General features: G+C 46.1%; 1 protein-coding gene across 1 annotated transcript in view; it reads left to right on the top strand.

The window, feature by feature from the left end:
• Nucleotides 1–4,636: 4,636 nt before the first annotated feature.
• The window catches only part of LOC130838989 (polycystic kidney disease protein 1-like 2), a 93,018-nt gene continuing 72,838 nt past the window's right edge, over nucleotides 4,637–24,816 (top strand). The window contains exons 1-6 of the mRNA XM_057712753.1: nucleotides 4,637–4,937; nucleotides 6,903–7,067; nucleotides 9,319–9,504; nucleotides 14,024–14,134; nucleotides 16,529–16,676; nucleotides 23,890–24,119. Coding sequence (XP_057568736.1) covers nucleotides 4,637–4,937; nucleotides 6,903–7,067; nucleotides 9,319–9,504; nucleotides 14,024–14,134; nucleotides 16,529–16,676; nucleotides 23,890–24,119 — 1,141 coding nt within the window. The remainder of the gene's footprint in view (nucleotides 4,938–6,902; nucleotides 7,068–9,318; nucleotides 9,505–14,023; nucleotides 14,135–16,528; nucleotides 16,677–23,889; nucleotides 24,120–24,816) is intronic.

The raw sequence follows: 24,816 nt of genomic DNA on the forward strand, positions 1-24,816 counted from the left end.
TCCCCAAGTACAGAACTGAAACCATCAGAAAAGTGCACAGGACACGACTCAGCTGTGCGAACGCATTTCCCAGAATTTGATCCGGCAGTCTGAGCCTTCAAGTGGGATCAGCAACGTGAACAACAGAGAATTTGGTTTAAATAGACGTTGAGTCCACAGCAAGAATCACGAAGACGTTCATGCCCTGTGGGCAGGCATCCCAGTCCTGAGAATAGACTTGCCTGAACTTGGCTGTCCCAGAAGCAGATCTGAAGACAAAGATTCCAGTGCAAATGGTTTATTTGGGAGGCGAACCCAGGAAATGCCAGTGGGGGAGTGGGGAAGTGACACAGGAAGGGTAGACATTAACGGTGCATTATCAAGGCCGTTGTCATCTCAGGCACCTGAGGCTCAATCTGGTGGGGGATTCCGGAGAAGATGGGACATGACTTAGAGTGACCTTGAGAGAGCTGGGGGATTAACCCAGCAACTTTGGTCACTAAGGGTGAGAGTTTCTCCCAAGAGGCTCTAACTTCCAGGCACTTCCATCCTGTTGCTTGTGTGCGGAGGGAGGCAAAGAGCCACGGGTGCCTGCATTTAGAAGCCTTACACAGTAAGCGTAAGAGGTTAAGTTAGGGTGATGACAGTGTCTGCTATGAATAGGCATTGAGTTACTAATTCAACCCAGGCTAAAGGATAAGTGCAAGAAGATGTTCATAGCAGTGTTGACTAGGATAGCAAAAGGGAACAGATCACAAGGAGATGACAAAAACCACACAAAACATCTAGCAAATGTCCGTTCATTAAAGGGAGACAGCCAGCACCATGCCGATTTCAATGCCATTTAGCAACATGGAAAAGGCTTACTGTCTAACAGTGGGAGATGCAGGACGCATTGTGAGCTGGTTGTGTGTACACTACGAGTGTGCCTGGGAAACATCTATCTTCAAGAGAAGAAGCCACATTCGAAGGAACCAGAAAGAAATGAAAATGTATTGGGGTGACAGGATCATGAAAATTCTTTTGCTGTGTTGTCTTTTTGACTGCATGGAAGGCAGAGATTCACTGTGACCATCAAAAAACACCAATTCAGATAGAATTGCGTCCCCTCCCAAATAAACTGCTCGCACTCAAATTCTTGCCCCTGCTTCTGAGGGGACCCAAACTAAAAATGGGTCTATTCCAACGACTGGGATGTCTGGGCCACAGGGCGTGAACAGCTTTATGGTTCTTTTTATGGACTCAGTGCCCTATTTAAACCAAACCTGCTCTATTTCTGTTTTCACTGGCTGATCCTGCAAATCAGGATTTGGAGGCTGGATCGGATCCCTGGAACCACACTCACATGGGCCCAGCCGTGTCCTGCTTCCTTTCTTAACTTACACAGAGGTTAAGGCACACTGGGAGCTGACATCACCAAGATGAATTCTGTGCCCAGGAGTCTGCAACTTATCAGAATATAAAGAATGTGGAAATGGAATTTAGCCTGCAGATTTGCATCCCTTATCGAATGTCTCCAAACATGTTCCATGGGGGACATAAATTAAGCCTTTACCCAGGAGATACATTATCTCTTCATGTGGCCTTCCACATAGTTTTCTAATGAAAGTCATTAGATGCTTGGTCCTTGGAGATAAGAGACCAGTTCTGCCCAGCCTGTGTTCCAGCTTGTGAGTCAGCAACGACATTGACTCCTATTCAGGGCTCTGCCTGGCAAGGCTACTCCAAGTGGCTTGGAAGGGCTTCTGGGAAAGGAAGGGGGATGTCAAGGGTCAGCCCCCAGGACTTGGGAAATGGGGTCAGGCTGGCAAATGCACATTGAGTCCTACTGTGTGCCAACCAAGGGATAGACAGAGATTGAGACATTATTCCTTCTCCCCAAGAAACTCAAAGAATAAAATAATCTAAATGTCCATCAACAGAAAAACAGAGAAGCAAAATGTGGTCTATCTGTACAATGGGATATTATTCTGAAATAAAAAGATATGAAGTACTGATATATGCTCCAATGTGGGTGAACCTTGAAAACATTATGCTAGACACAAAGGTATACATATGGTATGATTCCATGTGTATGAAATATCCAAAACAGTTAAGTCCATAGAGAGGGAAAGTTGTGGTTGCCAGGGGCTGGGGGACAGAGGGGTGGAAGCAAAAAACAAACAAAAGGTAACTTAGGTCAGGGCAAGTTAACAGCTTAAAACTGGACATTAGACGACTGTGTTCTCTAAAGACTTTGGCCACCCTGCCACAAGAAACCATTTATCTGACACCTTTTTTGAAGGTCCCCGTGTCCTACTACATTGCATGGCACCCTTCTCCAACCTCAGATTACTAACTTCTTATGCAGACCATTTCTTTCAGTGCTGTGTTTTGTCATAATGGTATAGACCAGGCCCTTGGCATCACCCCTATCACAACCAAAATGGCCTACATAGGTATCTTTCTAAAAAAGAAGTCCTCAAGAGGAACTCTGGCATTAGTAGTTAAAACAGTTTTTCCCACCACTAAAGTATCATAGTAATTTTGGCAAATTTAATTAATTTTGGACATTATCATGAACAACAAACATTACTCAGGAGGGCAAACAAAGAGCTGAGGTGGGGCTATGTTAGTTCTGAAAAACCCTTCATTGAGCATTTATTCTATAAACTTTTATGGAGAGCCAAAAAAAAAAAAAAAAGGAAACGAAGCATTAACACCTGCTACAAGATGGATAAACTTTGAAGACACTATGCTATGGTGAAAGAAGCCAGTCACAAAAGGCCACATAGCATATGATTCTGTTCATATGAAATTTCCAGAATAGGCAAATCCCTAGAGATAGAAAGTGGATGAGTGGTTGTCAGAGCTGGCAGAGGGAGGAATGGGGTGTGAAGTAGTGAGTACAGGGTTTCTTCGGGGGTGATGATGGAGTTCTAAAATTGATGGTGCTGATGGTTGCACAGCCTTGTGAATATACTAAAAACTGTTGATATATATTTTAAATGGGTGAATTGTATGGAATGTGAACTATATCTTAATAAAGCCTTTGTTATAAAAAAGAAAAAAAAACTCAGAAGAGAGAGGCATAGTATATGAGGCAAGTTCTAGAAGGTTCATTAAGGAAGTGCCGTTTGAGCTGATCAGGGAATCGCCTTGAGGGTGACCATGGACAGACTAAGGAGAAAGGGGTTCCTGGCAGAAGGAACAGCACAGACAAATGCACAGAGGCATGAAGGACAGTCACCAGCAGTGAATGATGATAGGATGAGCTGTGACTCTGAGCTTCTGGGGGAATGATGGGCTCATGAGTAACACATTCACATAGTACAAAATGGAAAAGTCTCAAAAAGGTGGTCAATGAAACAAAAATCTGTCTCCTGTCTCTGTCTCCCGCTCACCTATTCCCCAATCCCCTCGCTGGGCAATCACGAGTGCCAGTCTCTTGTATGTCCCTTATCATATATATTATACATATACAAATAAATATTCATATGTGTTTTGTGTAAATGGGATTGGACCATCAACAATGTCTCATACTTTGCTTTTAATATTAGCCAAAAATCTTAAAGATCCTCCCCAATTTCTATACAAAGAATGTGTTCATTGTTTTAATGGGTGTGTAGCATGCACCATATTTTATTAACCAGCTTTTTTCTAATGGACATTTAGACTGTTTCCAATCTTCTCTTCTTACAAAATCCTGCAAAGAATTGCCTTATATACATATGACATTTCACAAATGTATGAATTTATCTGTAGGTAAAATTCCTAGTAGAATTGTGACATTACAGAGCTTTTGCTTTTAAAGTTTTGATAGATATTTTTTCATAGATATTGTCACAATGCCCACAATAGAGGTTGTACCAATTTATACTTACATCAGCAACTGGTGAGAGAGCCTGTTTCCCCGCATTTTGGGGTGTGTTTGGAAACATTGTCAGGGGTCAGTTCATACAGGGCCTTGAATACAAAACGTGATCCACTGACCATGGACACTGGTTGGAGGGTTTAGGCAGCGGGGGAGGATGGGCAAATTTGAAGTTTTAAAAACTTATTTTCACAGCAACATCAAATAAATTTTGTAGGAAATTTTTATTCTCAAACGGGCATGAGTGGTAATGTGATGAGTCAGAGAGCAGAAAAAAATCTCCATTAGGACTGAAGCCATGCTGAGGGAAGTATGATTATCATCTGGGCACAGAGGCCGCTCCAGACAATGGGGTTGGATATGAGCACAGCTTGGTTTCTTCATCACCCATAACTCTAGCTTTCCTGCCAGTTTCCTTTTATCGCATACTTCCCACAAGCTGATGGCTTCTCATGAAACATTTAGCCCTGGAGGGTGATGACATAAAACCAATAACAAGGAAATTTTATCGGAAACTAACAGTTGACCCAATGACAAGTAGACAAGTGACACAGCAAATTTATCTTTCTCTACAAGACCATTTTGCAAATGATTTGGATTTCGAACTGCATGGCAAAAAGAGCTGGGGGAAGCAAAAATGCAGACACATTCATCCTGAGTCTTTTGTCTCTTAAATAAGAGGTTAGTCACTATTATGTGATACAAAAAGAGAAGGAAAGATGGATGGTAGTCAGTTGTGAAGGCACGAGCATATGAAGGACCTGAGAGCCAGCTCCGTCCAGATGCTCCAGCTGTGGTTCGAGGATGAGCACCTTGGCCTTGGTACTCTTTGGGCTTGCTATGGGGGTTAGGGCCATTACTGCTAAGCCAGAGGATGGCAACTTTTGCTCTAAGAACCAAGTGGCTTTCAGAGATGCTTGCTATGAATTTGTGCCTCTCGGCCGCACCTTCTATGGTGCCCAGAGCTGGTGCGAGGGGCAAGGAGGCCACTTGGTCTTTATTCGTGATGAAGGCACCCAGCAGTTTCTGCAGAAGCACCTCTCTCAGGACAGGGAATGGTGGATTGGACTCACATGGAACTCGGCTCGGAATGGAACCACAGAAGGTAGGTGCTGTGATATAATAATATTATGTTTTATGGAGAGCTTGTGGTTGTGATTCTCACCATAGCTTCTTACCCAGAACTCCATGGAACAAGTTAATATATCCCAATTCTCATGGTAAGGAGACCCTCCTTTTTGGTTGTTTTGTGGATCAAATGAAATAATTCTTGTGCAGAACCTAGCACAGAATGTAGCTGACAGGCTAGAAATGTCCTTTTCTTTGCACATGCCTAAGACTAACTGTGGCTCCTTCAGTTCTTGCTGGAATAGTGTAGGGCACTGTCCTGAGTGCTTCATGTCCATTTTCACGCTGAATTTTTATCATAATCAGTGAGAGAGTTATCATTGTTCCTATTTTACAGACAGGAAAACTGAGTCTCAGGAAATAATGACTAAGCTGTTTTCAGAGCACTTCCATTCGTCCTTCCCCCCTTGTTAAGAGACTGATGTGGGTTAAGTGCTTAGCACAGCTCAATTCACATTATACAGTCTTATGTTAACGGTTGTCCTGGAAACCATTCCTTATCCTTCGCTCAGTGAGGGCCCCTTCCTCCAACCCCTGCATGTTCAGGTGAGTCCTCCTCTTTGTACCTGTAGGACCTTGTCCACACCTTTAGGAGAGCACTTGTGGCATGACTTCAGTTTTCAGGTGTTTTCCCCCTAGACTACGAGCTGTTCAAGGGAAGGAACTGTATTCTGGCCATTTTTGTTTTCCTGGTGTCCATACACAACCAAGAATGGATGGGCCTTACTCCTGCCCCACAAGGCAAGCACTGCTACTTTTATTTTATGAATGAGGAAAATAAGTCCAAAGAGAGGAAATGACTTGCTCAAGATGACAGTGTCCTGCCACCTCGCATTGCCATGTAGAAGCTGCTGGATTTTAGAAACAAGTAGCTTGGTCTGGGCTGAACACCTGTAGAAATGTACCAGCATGGGTGGAAATACTTTAATAAAGGAGCAGCCAAGGGATCTGAATTCTAAAATGCACCTTCAGGCAACACCTATTGAATGGTTTCTTACTTTTTAGATGCAGAAATTGTGGATTACTGTATATCAAACACCCATTCCCATGCAGTTAAAGGAGTGTGTCTATTTAAGATCTCCAAGGGATACTGCACGGCTGCTACAGAAAGTGGGGTAGATCTGAGTAGGCGGATATCTCTCAGTCTCCAATATTCAATGTTATTTAAGAAGCAAGGGACTGTCCTGACTGTGTGCGATACCATGGCATTTGTGTACCTAGATTTCAGGCACTCATAAATGCTGACGTATGGATACAATTCATCCTGGAACAATTCGCAAGAAACATAATAATGGGAGTAGTCCACAGGTTAGAGGAGGGAAGATGTTTTCACTTTATATCCTTTTGTGCTCTTTGAATTTTTTAATCATATGTATGGATTTCTTTTCCTTAAAAAATGGTAAATGTATTTTTGAGTGTGCATAGTAGATAGTTTATATCCAGTGTTTTCTAGATCTCTGGTGTCCTTGAAATACCTCTGTATTACACACACACACACACACACACACACACACACACTTCTTCAATAGTCATGTCAGTGTATTCAAGGCTCTGAAGAGTACCAAAGTCATGAAAACTGCTTCCACTTTAACTCAGCACTGCCCAAGTATATTTGACAAGGGACCCTGCTTCTCTCTGGAACATCTCTTACCATCCACAGGCACACTTCTGTGCTCTTTTTTAGACTGTGGTGAGACATTGCTGAAAGCATCATTTATTTAATCAAACTTCTTTGCATGGACTCTCGGGGTTGGCCCCCCGGTTTGTAGGTCGAGATAGTGGCTAGGCATCGCCCCTTCCCTGGCATAGGACAGAGAGGCCCTCAGCCCATCAGCACTGCCTGAGCACCCACTGCACACAAGGAGTGGAGCTGGGGCAAGCTCTGCACACACCAGGATCAGGAGGACACTTCCAAGTCCTGGTGGTCCTGTTCCCATCCCAGGGCCCAGGATCTGGCTGGACACCTCAAATGTGAGCTACAGCCACTGGCGCCGAGGGCAGGATGCTTCTGTGCCCAACTCCTGCGGCTACATTGGGAGAAACCCTTCCTGTGGGTGGGTGGCCTCGGACAACTGCATGCAGGAGTTCGCCTTCATCTGCGAGTTTGGTGAGCTGGCCTCTGCTGTGAGGTCTCCCTCCTCTGTCTTTTTCTGTCTGTCTGTCTCTCTCTTTGTTTGTCTCTCTCTCTCTGCATCTCCTTCTGTCTCACTGTGTCTCCCTCTGTCTCTGTCTCTCTTTGTGTCCTGTCTCTGTCTCTCTTTGTGTCCTGTCTCTGTGTCTATCTCTATCCGTCTCTCTGTCTCTACCTCTAAGTGCGCACAGTCTCTGTCTGTGTGATGCTCTGTGTCTCACTTTGTCTCTCCAGCTCACATCTCTGTCCACTCACCTGCCCACCTGCCCACTAGTCTCACTTGTCTCTCTCTGTATTCCCCTCTCATAACCTGCATTAGAAGGAAATGCTCAGCCCTATTTCCTCTCTGTTTCCAGTCTTCCAATGAAGGGAGATGTGGTCCCAAGAAGGCTGTTCTCACTCACCCCTGACTCCTGCTCCCTGGTCAGCCTGGCTTTGAGCCCATAACCCCTCACCCCTCACCCCACATCCACCCCCAACTCCCGAATTCCCCCATGCTGTGCTCTTGTGCCCTGTCCAGCTGCTGCCCGTGGTTGATTCCCTTTGTGGGCCCTGGGAACCCCTTCCTGGGGACTGGATGTGTGAGCCCCCGTAGGCGTGGCCCGTGGCCCCACACTGGGTCCTGCCCACCATGTAGGGCCTGGTCTTGGAGCTGAGCTACCTCGTGGTCTGCTGACCCTCAAGCCAGGCTTGACAGAAGCTTCTGGGCTTCCGGGGCCCAGTCCCATCCCTGGTTCTAAGCCACTCATTGGAGATTCTGGCTTCCAGGCTCTGTTCTGAGTTCGCACACTTACAGGGGCCCCTGCTCTAGCTCCCCTGTACTCAGCTTTAAGTAGGCGCCATGCAAGCTTAACTCCCCCGCTCGGCCAATTCTAAAAACTCAGAAGCTTTGTGGATCTGTAAGTTAAGCAACTTCCCTTGCTTCTTACCAAAGCCCCCCAAACCCCACCCCTTCACCCATCCCCACTGCAAGCCTGTCTCAGCGCTGTCAGCCCCAAGGGTCTTGCAGCCCCTGGCACAAGGTCATGCTGGGAACAGCTAACATACTTCAAGCAGGAATTCCAGGCTCTGAGCTGTGCACTCCTGTGTGCATTTATTCATCACACAGTAGACATACCTCCACTATTCTATCGCAGGCCCATTATAAAGTTAAGAAAAGTGAGGCTCAGAAAGAGTAAGTTCCTTGCCCAAGGCCACACAGCTGGGAGGTGACAGAGATGAGATGTGAAGATCAGAAAGAGAGACTGGGAGACACTGTGCTGCTGGCTTTGAAGATGGAGGAAGGGGCCACAAGACAAGGAATGTAGGTGCCTCTAGAAGCTAGAAAAGGCCAGGAATAGATTCTTACCTAGAGGCTCCAGAAAGAACCAGCCCTGCCCACACCTTGATATTAGCCCAGTAAAGCCAGTTTTGAACTTCTGACCATAACTGTAAGAAGATAAATTTGTGCTGTTTAAGCCATTAAGTTTGTGGTCATTTGTTACAGCAGCCATAGGAAATGAACACAGATTTTGGTCTCACCCCTGCCCTGTGGTGTTCCCCCCAGGAGGACAGGCCTGAGTTTGAAGCCCGTGTTTCCCACTTTCTGCTGTGCACGCCTTGAGCTAGGTCATTCTTTATCAACAAATGCTTACTGAGAGTAGACCACGTGCCAGGAGCTGGGCTGGAGTGGGGTCTCAGCACAGTGACCCCACAGAGCCCGATGTTACCAACGGGGAGGATAATAGTGCAGCTCATAGGACGGGTGGGAAGACTCTGTGAAACCACTCATTCATTCAACAAATGCTTGTTCAGCATCTAGTATGTGCCAGGCATCGTTTTCAGATAAGGCTCAAGGAAGGTACTCAAAACAGGTGGAATAATAGTTGCCACTCTTATAGCCCTGCCTACAGGTACAGACTCCTCTGATCCTCCTAACGACTCTCTGGGGTGTGATATTGACTCCCCCCAGGCAGAGGAGGCACAGAGAAGCTGAGTAACTTGCAGCAGGCCACACAGCCCGAGCGTGGCCGGGCTGGCCCTGACCCTGACCCTGACCCTGGGCAGTCTGGCTCCAGAGCCGAGCTCATGCCCACCACATTGTTTCTCACCCCCGCTGGGTCAGCTCCCCCTGTGTCCTTGCATCTCACAGTCCTGACCCCAGAGGTCCCTCCACTTCCCATCAGCCGGGCCCTTGCCCATCCGTGACCATGAGCCCGCCTAAGGTGTCGCCTTACCTTTGCCACAGGTGTCGGCCAGAGTCTGGCCTGCGAGGGCCTCAATGCCACCATGCACTGTGGCTCGGGGGAGGTCATCCAGATCCAGGACGCTTTCTATGGGCGTCAGACTCCTCACTATTGCATCCAGGACGCTGGGCGCCCCTCGGACCTGGGGGAGGAATGCAGCTGGGTCAGCGTCAAGAACGAAATGGAAGGTAGGGCCCAAGGGCTCCCTGGTTTTGGCTGCAAGCGTGGGGCACTTCCTGGAGTCCTGTGCGCAGCAGAGGGGTCTGGAGGGATTGCGCAATCTTCACGTCTGACCTTGGGCCTCCAACGGCCAGTCTGCCCACAGCACCAAGCAGGGGAGTAAGGGCGCCGTGGCTCACTCTTTACCTGGCATCAAACCCACCCAATGGGTCAGGGGGGCATTTGGCTCCCCACACCAACTGGGTGCAAGAAACATTGCTTTCTTTTTTTTTTAACTTAAATTTTTAAAATTTTGAAATACTTCAAATTTATAGACAAGAATAAAAAATATTTCAATGAATTCCCCTGGACCCACTATCCAACTTTGTCAAATCTTAACATTATGCTATATTTGCTTAAGGCTCCCTCATTACAGAAATGAGTAAAACATTAGATTCGTATCATCCGTCCTGATACATGTTGTACTAGTTTATTTATTTCATCTGTTATGTAACCATATCACAGTTTGTCTCTTCCTCTATTGGGAGATGCTTGGATTGTTGCTTAATCCTTGCTATTGTGTATAACCCTGAAACAAACATTCAGGGTGGTATCTCCCTTCGCATGGGAGAGTTTCTCCAGGGCCTTGTTTTTCTAAATCATAGTAAATCTGCCTCTGAGCCAGGTTTGTCTGGTGACAAGGATTTTCCCTTGGAAAGCGACTTGCTCCTCTCCCCCCATGTCTGACCCATATCGCCCCTGCTCCCCTAGAGCAGGTGTGGGGGAAGGAAATGCCCAATTCAGCCAGCTGGTTCTCTCCGCTCTCCTTGTTGCCCCAGCATTCCTGAGGCTGTGGCCCACCAAGGAGGAAAGGTCTGGGCTGGACGGGCTGATGGGTGTGCCTCCCTCACAGATGGAGCTCCGTGGGCTGTTTCCTCAAAGTCCCAGATGCAAGCTTCCAAACCTTGCAGCCACACCCAGAGGGCACACTGGATGGCAGCCCCGCATCCTTTTGAGGAGAGTTGGAGGAAAAGGTCTGGGCAGGGCCCCAGGGGCTCTGTTTGTACCTGAATGCCACCATCACTGTCTCATCCAGTCAGTCTGCCAATAGACATTTACTGAGCACCAACGCTGTGCTGTGCACTTGGGCTCTGCGGATGCAGGGATGAATCAAGCGCAATCTGTTCTTCCAAGGGGTCACAGTCTAATGGGGAGACAGATACAAACACAGGCAATCGCCTAGCGCCGTGCTGAGCATCACACAGAAGGGAGCAAAGGTGCTGTCTAGTTGCTCATGCGAGACTCATTTTGTACCTGCTATGCATCAGGTTCTGTTCTGTGTGCTGGTGACAGAGCAATGAACAAAAACAAAGTAAACAAAACATTCCCTCTCTCTTGGAGACTGTAGTCTATGCTGTGGATACACCTAGTAGGGTACAGAACTCACACTGAGGAGGGTAGCAAACTGGGTCCCAGCAGGAAGACAGAAATCGTGCTAGGTCTTCCAACAGAGGGAATTTAATGTGGGGAATGGGTTACCCAAGTCACAGAAGTGCTGAGAAGCCAAATAGGGGATGGTGATGCAATCCTGAGATCAGAGCAGCAGAAAGCCACTATCATCCCAAAGGGCCGGAGGGACATCCAGGGGGATGTCACACCAAAACCAGAAGTCAGGGCCACCCGGCAGGTGCTAGAACCATGATGGAGGCTGCCCTGTGGGAGAAAGAACCACGGGGGGAGGGCCTGGCAGAGGGAGCTGGAGCTGCAGTGAGAGAGAGGGTGAGCAGCACCCTGCCTTGCACCTCTTCCCATCTGGGGCAGGCAGACTTCGAACCCCCAAATTCCCACCCTAAGCCCTGGAACTTCAGTGTGACGAGATGCCATGCCCGTGAATATGTTAACGTACATGGCAAAAGGGTCTTTGCTCATGTAATTATGGTTGCTAATCTTAAAATAGGGAAATTATCCTAGAGTATCCAAGTGGGCACAATCTAATCACATGAGCCCTCAAAGCAGAGAACCCTCTGGCTAGAAGCATGAGATATGTGGCAGATGGAGAAGTCAGTGAGATTCAAGTGTGAGACAGAGCTGATGCGCCATTGCTGGCTCTGAGATACAGGGGGCCACATGGGAGGACTAGAGAGAGGCCTCTAAGAGCTAAGGGTGGTCCCAGCTGACAGCCGGCAAGGAAATGGGACCTCAGTCCTACAGTCCTAAGAAACTGAATTCAGCCAACAAGAAGAATGAGATTGGCAGTAGATTCCTTTCCAGAGCCTCTGTGACACCTTGATTTCAGCCCTGTGATACCCTGAGTGGAGGCCAGCTGAGCCCACCCAGAACTCTGACCTCCAGAACTGTAAGGTAATAAATGTGTGCTGTTTTATGCCACTAAATTTTTATACTTCATTACAGCAGCCACTGGAAGCTCATACATTGCCTTTGGTCTTCCATCAGTGCCTGCCAGTGGACAGGGGAGTTTGGGAAATGTAGTTCCCTGCGATTTGGAACCGAGCGGGGTGAGGGGGGATCTGTGAGCCAATGGTCAAAGGGCTGGCCAGCTTCCCAGAGGAGGTGAGATCTAAGCTGAGACCTGAAGATCTGATAGAAGTCATGCAGGAAAAGGACAGCTCGGTGAATGGGGAGGGGTGTTCTGGGAAGAGGGGAAGAGCCCTTGCAAGTCCTGGGACAGAAAAAGAGTGTGGTAAGTGCAGAAATTAAGTACAGAGAACCACAAAGAGCTCAGCACGGGTAGAGGTGGGGCACTAGCGCCGAGGAACCCAGACTCTAGCCCCAGGATGTTGCTGACGCAATGGAGGGTTTTGAGCAGAGGAGGAACATGGGCGTGTGTATTTTAAAGCCGCCCACAGGCTGCTGTGAGTCCAGACTGACGCTGGGGCTGGAAGATGAGGGAGGCTGCTGCCAGAAACCCAGGTGAGAGAGGCTGGAGGCTAGAGGGCAATGCGGATGGAGAGAAATGGACGGATTTCAGAGACAGAAGGAAATACGGACGGAACTTGTCAATGATGGGAGTCCAGGATGACCCTGGCATTGAGAGGACAGGTAGGAGGAGGAGCAGCTGGTGGGGAAGGTGGAGGAGGGAGATTGTATTCATATCCTAGGGATGCCTTACCAAGTACCACAAACTGGGTGGCTTGAAACAACAGAAACACATTCTCTTGCAGTCTGGAGGTTGAGTCCAAAATCAAGGTGTCAGTTGGACTTCTCTAGCTCTGAAACCTGCAGAAAAGAGTCCTTCTTGCCTCTCCTAGCATCTGGTATTTGTCGGCAATGCTCAGCCACAAACCCTTGTAGGTCCATCTCTCTAATCTCTGCTTCCAACTTCACGTGCCCTGTCTCTGTGTCCAAATGACACCAGGCATATTGGACTAAGAGTTCACCCTAATGATCTCATTGTAACTTGATTACATTTGCAAAGACCCTATTTCCAAGTAAGCTCACATTCACAGGTACCAAAGGTTAGGACTTCAAGATAAATTTTGGGGGGACACACTTCAACCCAAATCAGAGATCAAGACCTCATTTCAGGATATGAGAAGGCTGGTACCCTGTGACAACCAAGTGGAGATGCTGTGTAGACAATGGGACATACAGGATAGGAACTCAAGAGAGAGCTAAACAAGAGATGTAGATCAGGGAGTCATCGGTCAGTGGCTGATAATAGGCTGATGGGGGGGGGGCGGGGCATGAAACCATCACATCAGGGGAGGAACCAGGGCCAGAAGAGCATCTGAGGATGGGGTGGGGCTTTTCTGGCTAAGCAACTGTACAGGCAAAGAGTATTTAATTATGCCAAAGTCTGGAGCAAGCATGGGTTTCTAAGAGGCGAAAGAGAACCAGGGAGGTGACGCAGCGCAGGGCAAAGCTGTAGGGTGCTCTCGAGCCAAGGAGGGAACCAGGGCCACCACACCTGCCGTTCCCTTCTCCAGGCCTCCCTGTAGGCATCTATTATGTCTACATGGGTGGAGGGAGGGGTGTTGGGATGACCCTGAAGTTTCTGACCTGAAGTCTCCACACTGCTCCCTCCTGTGGGCACCTGGTGCCCTTGGTAGACACAGAGTTCCTAATCGTGTCCCCTCCTTGCAAGTTCTCAGGGTGTGGATTTCTACCTTAGGCCATCTGAGTAGATGCCTCTTGACCGGTGGTTCTCAAAGTGGGGTCCCTGGGCCAGCAGAATCGACATCACCTGGAAGCTTGTTAGAAAAGCAGATTCTCAAGCTGCCCTCCAAATGTACTGAATCAAAATTGGGGTCTGGAGATGTGTGTCTTCACAAGCCCTCCAGGGGATTCTGGCGTATTCCAAAGTTTAGGAACCACTGTGCTGGACCCCGAGCTACTCAAGGGCGGGAATCTACTTCTCTCTCCCCCAGCACCGGGCACAGTGCCTGGTCTTCAGCAGACACCAGCAGGTACTTGTTGGGGGGATGGTGGCTGAATGAACGAATGCGAGGTCATTCATCTCTGTCTGACCCTATCCCTTTATGTCCTTCTCATGGTTCCTGCTTCCGCTGGGATGGGGGTGCCGCCCAGGTCAGTGCCAGGGGCTGCAGGCCTGCCAGGTGGCAGCAGATGGGACCTACTTTGGAGACCTGTGCCCCACCCGGGGCAGCTACCTGTGGGTGCAGTACCGGTGCCGGGAAGGTGAGTCCCCCACGTGCCTGGATGTGGGAATTCCCTTCTTATTTCCAGTCCCCTTGGAGCAGAGGGAGCAGCTATCTGTGGGGGCGGGCCTGCTCAGTGCTAAGAGGCCCCTCACCCAAAACTGCTGCCCTGTGGCCTGCCCTCCCCACCTGGCTTAGCCTGCGGGTAAAGCATTTGAGGCCCAATTGCAAAAATGAGCTGTCAGGCCAAAAGTTGAAAAAATTTTTTTTCTAGCAGCAGGACCCTTCAAATTCAATTTCATGGGGTGGCCCAATAGACACGACAAAGGAAACCAAGATTACTTGATCGGGAGGACTCCCACGTGCCACCCTCTATCACCACCCTCCCCGCAGGCCGCCATTTCAGAATGCACAGGGACTTTTACAAAGCTAAAAAACCATAAACATAACTCATATCACCAGAATTTATAAAAGTTTCATAAATCAAGAAGGAAGAATACCTCCCTTCAATTCTACAATTCTATTCCTCATAAAGAAACTACTCTTAACCATTTAGAATAAATTCTTCCTTGCTTTTTAAAATTGTTTTCATAGACATGGCTGTGTATGAATGTACAGATGTATATTTTCACAAAAATATAAAGTTAAGTATATTAGTCTACAACTCAAGTTTTTTCCCTTAATCACATATCCTGGACCTCTCTCCAAATCACTACTTTCTTCTTTTAATGACTGCATAGTATCCCATTATAAGAGCAGGTCAAAATTTATTTAACCAGTTCCCCTCTTGATGGACATTCAGGTTACTCCTGAGTTTTTGTGGTTACGGATCACCCTGCAGTGCTCTCTTGCGCATTCTTGCGCATATGTCTCGACATGCGCCTGGGATTATTTTTAGAGGAGAGATCCCTAGCAGAGGAAACGCTGGGTTACCGGGTACGTGCATTTTAAATGTGAGTAGACACTGCCACATTACCCTCCACGAGTTTATTCCTACTAACAGTGTGAGTGCCAGTTCCCCTCGGCTGGGACACCACATTACGCCATTGCTCAACCAATTAATTGGTCAGAACAGAAAATTCTACCAAGGCCGTGACTAATGGTGCAAGGAGCTCTGAAGGGGAAAGATGAGTCAGGGAAGGTTGAGGTCCCCAGGGGCCATCCAGGAGAGCAGGACCAGGAGGGCTGCGCGGAGGAGAGGGTGCGGTGGTGGCACTAGCTTGCAGAACACACTTGGGTGGAATAAGAGTGAGCTGGGTGTCTTGTTCTATTTTCTGGGAAGAGAGGCCACGTGGTTTGGCGGCACTTTCCATTTGGTGGTTTTGCTCCTGGACAAAGGGTGCCCTTGGGGATCTGCCAGTTGAAGCCTTGCTGTCATTAGACAGACACGTAGCTTGGGGCAGGGGGTGAGCTGGGTCTGGCCACCACACGGACCAGATTTTCTGTCCTGATATTGATTTCAAATATCCTGTCCCTTGTGAATCAGTGTGCTCTGATGACCATCAGTTTCTGACTTCATCCAGCAGTACCCTCTGCCCCCCACCCCCCGCCTCGCCTCTGTGCTCCGAAGGGCCTGCTGCATCCAGAGTTTCCTCGGGTGATTGTGAATCAACACCAATCAGGACAGCGATGGCTTTCTGACCAGCTCCAGAAAGTCCTTTTCATTTGCATTCCGCTTCGTATATATTTTCCCTTCTCATTTGTGTCAGAAACCAAAAGATTGTGCTGCAGGAATTAGCCCAAGGCTGGGTGAACCACCACAAATTCTACCCCTCACCCCATCCTCCAGGCCAGCTTGCGAAGCTGAAGGTTTCGTAAAATTTAACGTGCACTAAATAAATGGCTAACCATGATTCATCAGCCACCCTAGCCAAGGAGATTTGCCTAAAGGTGCTTTGCCTTTTGTCTTTTTAAATATTATAAAATACATTTAGACAATCAATGGATCCTGGTTAAATAAATTAGGGTACATTGTGAAGCTATTAAAGGGTACAAGGCAGCTCTAACTGAGTTCATATAGAACAATCTCCAAGATATACTAAGTGAAAAAAATGAAAGATGCCAAATTGTGAACAGAGTACCATTGGTATAAATAGGAAAGTATGGACATGTTTGTGAGTGTGTAAGTATCTCTGGAAGGTGAGCCAGAAGACAATGGTTGCCTCTGGGGAGCAGAACTGGGGGCTGAGGGCTAGCAGTGGGGGAGGGCACTTTTTTCACTCTAGTACCCTTTTGTACATTTTAAATTCTGTATCTTGGTCATGTATTACCTAGGAAGGAAAAATAAAATTCAAAAGAACTTTAAAAAGTAAAGTAAAATTTTAAAAGCCCTGCTAAAGATAAAGGACAGGTAGATAGAAGAGAGTAGGTTTTAAATAGAAACATGCAATTTTGCTTTGCAATGGCAAATGGTATTTTGTATTTTGATCTGCAGGCCTGCAGCTGATGGTGTCCAATGAGAGTTTCATCTTTGACAACATCACCATCTCCCTCACATGGCTCCTCTCTCCTTACATCGGAAACCTGTCCTGTATAATTAATATGGGAGACGGTCACACTTTCGATCCCTACTTCCCCCCCAGGTAAGATGAATCTCTGACCCTTGAGTCAAAATGTTATCAGTCAGTTTTTGCTACATAATAAAACATCCCAAAACTTAGCGACTTACAATAATAGTTATTATTTCTCATGGTTCTTTGGATCAGCTAGGTGTCTTTTCTTGTCTGGACTAGCTCAGCTGGGTGGCCTGAGAAGGCCTCATTCATGTGTCTGGCAGTTAGCTGGATGTCGGCTAGTGGTATATGTCACTCATCACCCAACAAGGTAGCCTAGGCTCATCTGCATGGTGGCAGAAGAGCTGCCAGCAGTGAGTAAAAGCGGGGGCCAACGTGCAAGCATTTTGTAAATCACTGCTTGTGTCACATTTTCTAATGTCCTATTGGGCAAGCAAGTTCCACGGCCAAGCCCAGACTGAAGAGGTGGAGAAAAAGTGTCCACCTATTGATGGAAGCAGAGGCAGAGTCACGGTACAAAGGGGCATACATACAGGAATGGGAGAAATGGTGCTCATAGGTTTTCTCAGTGGAGAGTCACTTGAACAGTCCTGGAGAGCTGGGTCCTTTTAGCTCGGCTCTGCAGAATCTCACCTGAGTCACTGTCCAAGGAGTCAGTAATGGGGTAAAGAAGTGGGAATGTTTTATGTTGGTAAGGATAATAAAAAAATAATACAGCAATATTAATAATAGTCCAGCCAAGCAGCTTTCACACACCATCTCACTTAATCCTCATAACAACCCCGTGAGCTGGAGCTATACTGTCCCGTATAATAGCCACTCATCATACAAGCTACTGGGCCCTTGGAATACGGCTGCTCTCAAGTGAGGAGTGCTGTAAATGTAAATGCACGTGGGATATTGAAGACGTAGCCCCCTCCCCACCAAAGAATGTAAAATAGCTCACTAAGTGATGTTTTGATACTGATTACACACTTAAATGATAGTATTTTGGATCTATTGGGGTAAAAGAAATAAATTATTAAAATTAATTTCACCTGTTCTCACTTTTTTCCATGTGACCATTAGAAAGTTTACAGTGACACACGTGGCTCACACAGTTTCTGTTGGACAGTGCTGAGCTAGATAATGTTCACCTTCTCATACAGACAAAGCTACTGAGGCTTAGGGAGGTCCAGTAGCATTGCCGAAGCCATGCAGCTAGTGAGCGGCAGCACAGCCAGGCAAGGCAGGACTGCCTGGAATCAAAGCTCAGGCTCTTAGGCTCTTAGGCGCCAGTGGAGAACACAGCATGTGGCATCAGGGCCGGAGGGCGCTGGATGCTACAGGGAACAGTACCTCCCCAAGCTGATGGCAGCGGAATACAGTTCATAGGGTTTCAAAGTCCTACCTGGGCCTGGGGTGAGCTCCACTCTGCCCTACTGGGTGCCCCAGCTGCAGGCGTACCCCATCACTTCCAGATCCTCCTTGGACTGTGGCTCATTTCAGGCGGCCCAGTTCAACATGGATCCCCAGGGAAATCATGGAGGCCCATAAGCCCCTCACCTAACCCTGAAACATCTCCGGTTCTACTCTGTAGGGGCTAGAGGTTCTGAATCCAGCCCTGTATTCCCGAAGGCCTGGGTGGGCTGGGGCAAACAAGGGGCCAGCCCTGTCCACAGCCCAAAGCTGACCCAGTGAGTGCAGGTCTAAACTCAGAAATCCTCTGGGGTCTCAGGCAAATAAAATGTGTCCAGTGGCTGGGGCTGTAATCCCAGATATGATACAAGACCCAGCGACAATCCCTGGGTCTCCATTTCCTTCCCTGTCGCATTTATATTGATGGCGATCTTAACTGTTTCACAGAGTAAAATGAGAAATTATATATGAAGATGCTTTGGAGAAGAAAAAGGTTTAAGTGATAGAAATACCCATGGTATTATTCTGTGGGTTTCTTCCCATTTGCTACCAGGTCATCAATAAAACAAGACATGCTAAGTTACACAATCTTTCAATCCCCAAATCTTATACAAATTGCATTTGGCAGAAGTCAAAATTGACTGACTGTAGCCCTGCTGAGTTCTTTAGTGACACAAGGACATTTCAGTAATACACAAATGTAGTTAAAAACTGGAGCGAATGGAACAAAATGCAAATATTTGTCCACTCTGGATGATGAGTCCAAGGGTGTTTATCATGTTACTCTCTGGAATTCTCTGTGATTAAATTTTTTCGTAATCTAAAAGAAACAGCACTAAGCAATGCTTTACATTTGCAACCCCTCTGGGCATTTGCTGTAAGTGAAAACTACTGGCATTTTTTTCTTCTCTTTCAAAAGAAATAGATGGTGACACCCTCCACCATCACCCCACCCAAATAACCTAATTTTGTCTACTTTAAAGATTTGTTAGACCTTGAGACTACCCACTCACCTTCTTCTATCATTTTTACTAACATTGGGAAATATATTTCTGATGCTTTCTTATCAGCAGTAGCAGCCTCAGAACTCAATTTACAATGTGAAAAATGGCATGAATTGTAAGTATACAGCAGTCACATACTTCGTGTGAATGTCACTATGCTTTTTAAAAAGGGGTTTGTACAGACTCCTACTTTTGCTTAACTCATTAGGCTAAGAGGTGGATTTTTCAAATTGGACCCTCCGTCTCCATGCTAGGTAAAACAACATGAGCTAATGGGATAGGATCCAACCTCAAATAGAAACAGCGCAAGAAGTCAAAGGAGTTCTCCTTTAAAAGCTCCTTCTCACCTTGCACTCCCCATGTCTTGTGTTCATTTGCATGGCAAGCTGGTTTGTTTCTCTGTTTGCCGTGGGAAACTTTCTACATTTCTGAAATTATATTATGTGCCTTTAGAGGCAATTTGAATACAGTGAAAGTTGTCCAAGTCCAGCATTGGGTAGCTCAGCGCCACCTACAGACAGATCTGGATATTGCTGTCACTTTGGGGTCTGTATTTTGCTTCACCTCTGGACACAGCTGAGTCTGGAAGGGGAACCTCCCTTCCCATTAACGTGTATCCCATTCATGTCAAATATCAAAGTAGTGTATACAGATCAGTAAGTGATGGAGTCTTGAACTAATTTTTAAACTTTTTAGTGAGGTGTAGGATATGTACAGAAAACTGCACAAAAAGATATAGCTCAGTTAATTTTTACACAATAAACACACCTGTGTAACCAGCACCCAGATCAAGAAACAAAATATGGCCCATTCCCCAGAAATTCTTCTTGGGCTCCCCCTGACACACACACAAGGGTACTGATTTCTAACATCATTGATTACTGTGACCTGTGTTTGAAAATTATGTAAACAGAAGCATGAGGTATATTTTCTCTTGTCTCATTTCTGCTCAGTAAGTATGTTTCTGAGACTTATCCATATTGTTGTGTATAATGGTGGTTTCTTTTTTCTCATTGCTGTATAACATTCTGTTGTATGAATATTCCTTGACTTATCCATTCTAGTGTTGACACGCATTGGGGTGGTTTCCCATTCGGACTATTACAACTTGTGCAGCTGTGAACATTCTAGTACACGTCTTTTTGAGCACATATGTACACATTTCTGTTGGGTTTATACCCAGGAGTAGAATTGCTGGGTCATAGGATAAGTTGTCTCCATTGCTTTGTACTCTGAGCATAGCTTCTCTCTGTTGGCAGCAGTTACTAAACCACTATGCACTCCTCTCTTGGGTGAGATCACTGGGAGAGAAATCAGGAAAAATCCATTTCTATGCTTTTTAGTCCTGGGCAATTTCAGTTGGCACCAGAGTTTAGAGAATGTAATAAGTTGCTTCTTCCAGACAGATTGCTGAAAAACAGGCTGGATTTGAAGTGAAATCTACATTGTTTCCCCCCTGTTCCTCTCTGTTCTTGCCCTCTTTTGGATTATTTGAATATTTTTGGTATTCCATTTTAGCTTGTCTATTGGCATTTTTGGTTATTTTTCTCTGTATTACTTCTTAAATAGCTTCTTTGGGAATTACAATATACTTATCTAATCTTTCACGGTCTATTTAGAGTTAATATTTTCCACTTCAGGTAAAATGTTAAGGCCTTACTAGCATGCAGTTTCCTTTGCCTGCCATCTTTTATGTTTTAATTGTCAATTGTGGGACATTATATACATTGAAAAGCCCTTTTGACAGTCATACGTATATTAAAGAACTTAAGAGGAGAAAAATAGTCTACTTTACCAAGATATTTACCTTTTCTTGTGCTCTTCCTTCATTCCTGAGGTTCCAAGTTTCCCTCTGATATCATTTCCCTTCAGATGGAAAAACTTCCTTCAGCATTTCTTTTAGATTTTACAGCAACAAATTCTCTTAGACAATTTCTTTATTCCTGAGAATGTCTTTATTTTGTTTTAATCCCTGGAAGATATTTTTGCTGGCTATAGAATTACGTGTTGACAGCTCTTTTCTTTTAACACTTTGAAGATGTTGTTCACTGTCTCTGACCTCCACAGTTTCCAAAGAAATCTACAGTCATTCAAATCACTGTTTTCTCTCTATGTAGTATCATTTTTTTTCTCAGGTTGATTTCAAGATTTTTCTCTTTGAGTTTCAGCAATTTACTATACATGTGGGCATGGTTTTCTTTACGTTTTTAGTTTGTTTTTTATGTGTTTTTGTTTGTTTGCTTGTTTGTTACATTTGGGGTTTCACAGAACTTCTTGAATCTTTAAATTTATGTGCTTTGCCAAATTTGGAAAGTTTTCAGCCATTGTTTCTTCAGATATATTTTTCCACAGCAACTTCTTTCTTCTCTCTGGTGCTCCAATAACACAAATGTTTTACTTTTAGACATTATTACACAGATTGCCGACATTCTGCTCGTTTTTTAAATTTTAATATTTTTTTCTCTGTGTTCTTCAGATTGGATAATTTCTCTTGTTCTACCTTCAAGTCCACTGACTTTTTCCTCTGCCATCTCTGTTCCGTTATTGCATCTATCCAATGAATCTTTTATTTCAGACATTGTGTTTTTCATTTCTACAATTTCCATTTGGCTCTATTTAATAGTTTCTATTTCTGCAGAGAATGTCTATCTATCCATTCATTTCAAGAGGGTTTCCTTTTACTACATGGAGCATGGTTATAATAGCTGAGTTAAAGTTTCTGATATTTTAATATCCAAGTCATCTCAGGGCTGACATCTCTTGATTATGTTTTACCTTGAAATTTGGTCACATTTCTCCGGTTCTTTGTGTATTTTGGATTGTATTCTGGACATTTTCGGTAGTAGGTTCTGAGACTCTGGGTCCTTTTACAAATACTCTGGAAAATGTTAATATTTTGCTTGTCTGTTTTGTTTTAGCAGGCAACCAACCCAGTTAGTTTCAGACCACACATCCTGACTTGCCTTCTGTGAGTGGTGGTTCCCATGCCAGTTCAGTTTCCAAAGCTGTCAGGGTCTGTTCCACTCATGTGCCACTCTGGGTGCTAGTTTATGTCATACTTTAGTCCACAAGGCCTTTGCTATGTTTCTTTGGGTCTGTTCTGCACACGTGCAGTTTCTAAGTGAACTCAGGATTCATGCTGGATCATACACAGAATTAGGGAATCCTCTTCTCTGCATCTCTCCTTTTCAGGACTTTCACCACAATCTCCAGCTTCCACAGGCCCATTTCCATGGTTCCTCTAGATCAGGGGTTCTGCAAGCTGTTAGGAACTGGGCCGCACAGCAGGAGGTGAGCAGTGGGTGAGCAAGGGAAGCTTCATCTGCTGCTCCCCATCAGTCCCTATCGCTCACATTATTGCCTGAACCACCCCCCCACTCGTGGAAAATTGTCTACCACAAAACTGGTCCTTGGTGCCAGAAAGGTTGGGGACCGCTGCTCTAGATAGAAAGATTGGTTTTCTCTTAAGCATTTTGGGTCTGCATCACCCCACACAGTCAGTACAGCTCCAAGAGAGAGCTCAGCCTGGGGTAAGTACAGGAGAGAAAAAAGAGAAACAACACAAGACAAAAAATGGGTATTCCCTCTGTAGTCTCAGACTCACTGGGTCCCTTTTTCTGGTTCCCTGGCTAAACAGAGGGGATTTCTCTTGGGGTTTTTTGTTTTCTTTACTCACTGTGCAGTACCATGACTCAGGCGACCCTCGGGACAAAGTCAAGAGATAAAGGAGATTTAAAAACAAAACGAAACAAAACAGAAAGAAAACAAGAAACTCTCATCTTTACAGATGATTGTTAAAGTTTTGACTTTCCTCCCCAATCTACCTGCTGTCTTTTACTTTTCAGAGTCCTCGAGTAGTTTCTTTTTGTATTCTGCCCAGGTTTTTGGTTGTAATTAATGGAAGAAACAGGCTATCGCGGGCTAACTCCATCTTGGCCAGCACCAAGAATCAGGTTACTGTTCTCCAAGCTTTTTCACAACTGTGCCCATTTGTAAACCATTTCTCAAGCACTCACTATGTGCTAGGCTCTGTGCTAGGCGCCAGGTATAAAGGGAGAACTAGACACTGTCTGTGCTGACAGCCCCGCAGGGAAGAATGACAGTGAATAAGTGAGCCCCAAAAGGGTGAGTGTCACCTAGGAGAATCAGCAAAGTGATGGCAGTTATAAAGGGACTCTAAGAAGACTTCCCTGAGGAGGTAATGTTTAAGCTGAGAACTGAAGGAAGAGCGACAGTATTAGCAAAGGGACGGGCAAGAGCCTTCCCTGCAAAGAGTAGCGCACGTGTGGGCCTTGGGGCAGGGAAGAAGTGACAGGGTCTGTGAAGTGGAAAGAGGTCTGAGCTACCAGTATAGAGAAGGGGGGTGTGGCAGGAAGTGAGGAGGAGGACAGGAGGGGAGGTCATGTGGATCTTTTGGGGCCATTTGAGAGATTTTAAATTAGTCCCCTCGGGAAAATGAGAAGCAAAACATACCCACAATTTTGATATTTTGGACTCATTCCATTCTACAGATGGGGAAAACAAGGCTCAGAAAGGTAGGCTCGGGCACAGTATTTTACAGATGAAGCAAGAAGGCCCAGAGGGGGTTGTATATGAGCCACAGAGGGAGTAAATGACAGAAAATGGACTTGCAGCCAAGTATTCAACTCCCTGGTCAGTCAGAGCTATTTCTTCCACTTCTCACCTGCTCCAGGGGTCTCGGTGTAACTTTTACAAACACCGAGAGCCTGGTTTGGTTGTGTACCATCTTCCTCTTCACTGTTTTTACATTTGCAGAGCAGGGGAGATGTGCGGAGGGTGAATGCACACGTGCACACGTGTGTGAATGCCTGTGTTTGCATGAGCCCAACAGTGGTAACGTTTCTGATTGTTGCTGGCAGTTTGTCCAGCAGCGTTTTCCACCAGTTCACAGTCCCTGGGGAATTCACCGTGTTTGCCGAGTGTACAACCAGTGAGTGGCACGTGATAGCTCAGAAGAAAGTGACGATGCGAGACAAGATGGAGAGGCTCTGTGTGACTGGGTGCTCTGGCTTGTCCACATCAGAAGCCAGCCCTCTCTGCTGGGCCATCTTCGGGGACCCTCTGTGGATTCAGGTGGAGCTTGATGGAGGTGAGTCTGCAGAAATGGTCAAGGTCAAGGCAACCTTGATTGCCCCTATCTATCCATCTAGCTCCCAGCCTTCAATCAATACTAACAGCAATCACTCATGGAGTTCGTTTTTTAGCCATTCATTTATTTAGCACCTAGTGTATACCAGGAACTGGTCTAAGTGCTTTATATATACTAGCCCACCCCATATATTTCACAGAGGAAGAAATGGAAGAAACATTTAGAAATTTGGCCAAAGTCACAGACCAGTAAGCTAGTGAGAGCAACCAGCCTTCTGAAGATGCTTTGCATGTAGATGTTCCATCTCAAGACTTGGGCTTCCAAGCCACTCCCTGCTGGGGGAATGTGAGTGGAATGGGAGAGCTACTGGCTGGGCCTGAGCCCATCTCAGTGCAGCCAGCATTGACCAGCTTGGCATAATCACATCGCCCCAATTAGGGCTGATGATCAGCTGCAGCAGCTGTTATGGCTGGCATCCTTTCTGATTGCTCACAGTTTCTCTTCTGATTGCTCAGAGAGGCCATTCTGATCGGTCATCATGTCCACTTTGATTGGTCAAGGTATCCATTCTGATTTGTCATGGCATCTATTCTGATTGGTCATAGCAATATTTCTCATTGGTCACAGCGTCCATTCAAATTGGTCACAGCATCCATTCTGATTGGTCACAGTGTCCATCCTGATTTATCAGAACATC

This window comes from Hippopotamus amphibius, chromosome 16 (genome assembly GCF_030028045.1).
Source record: "Hippopotamus amphibius kiboko isolate mHipAmp2 chromosome 16, mHipAmp2.hap2, whole genome shotgun sequence".
NCBI lineage: Eukaryota > Metazoa > Chordata > Mammalia > Artiodactyla > Hippopotamidae > Hippopotamus > Hippopotamus amphibius.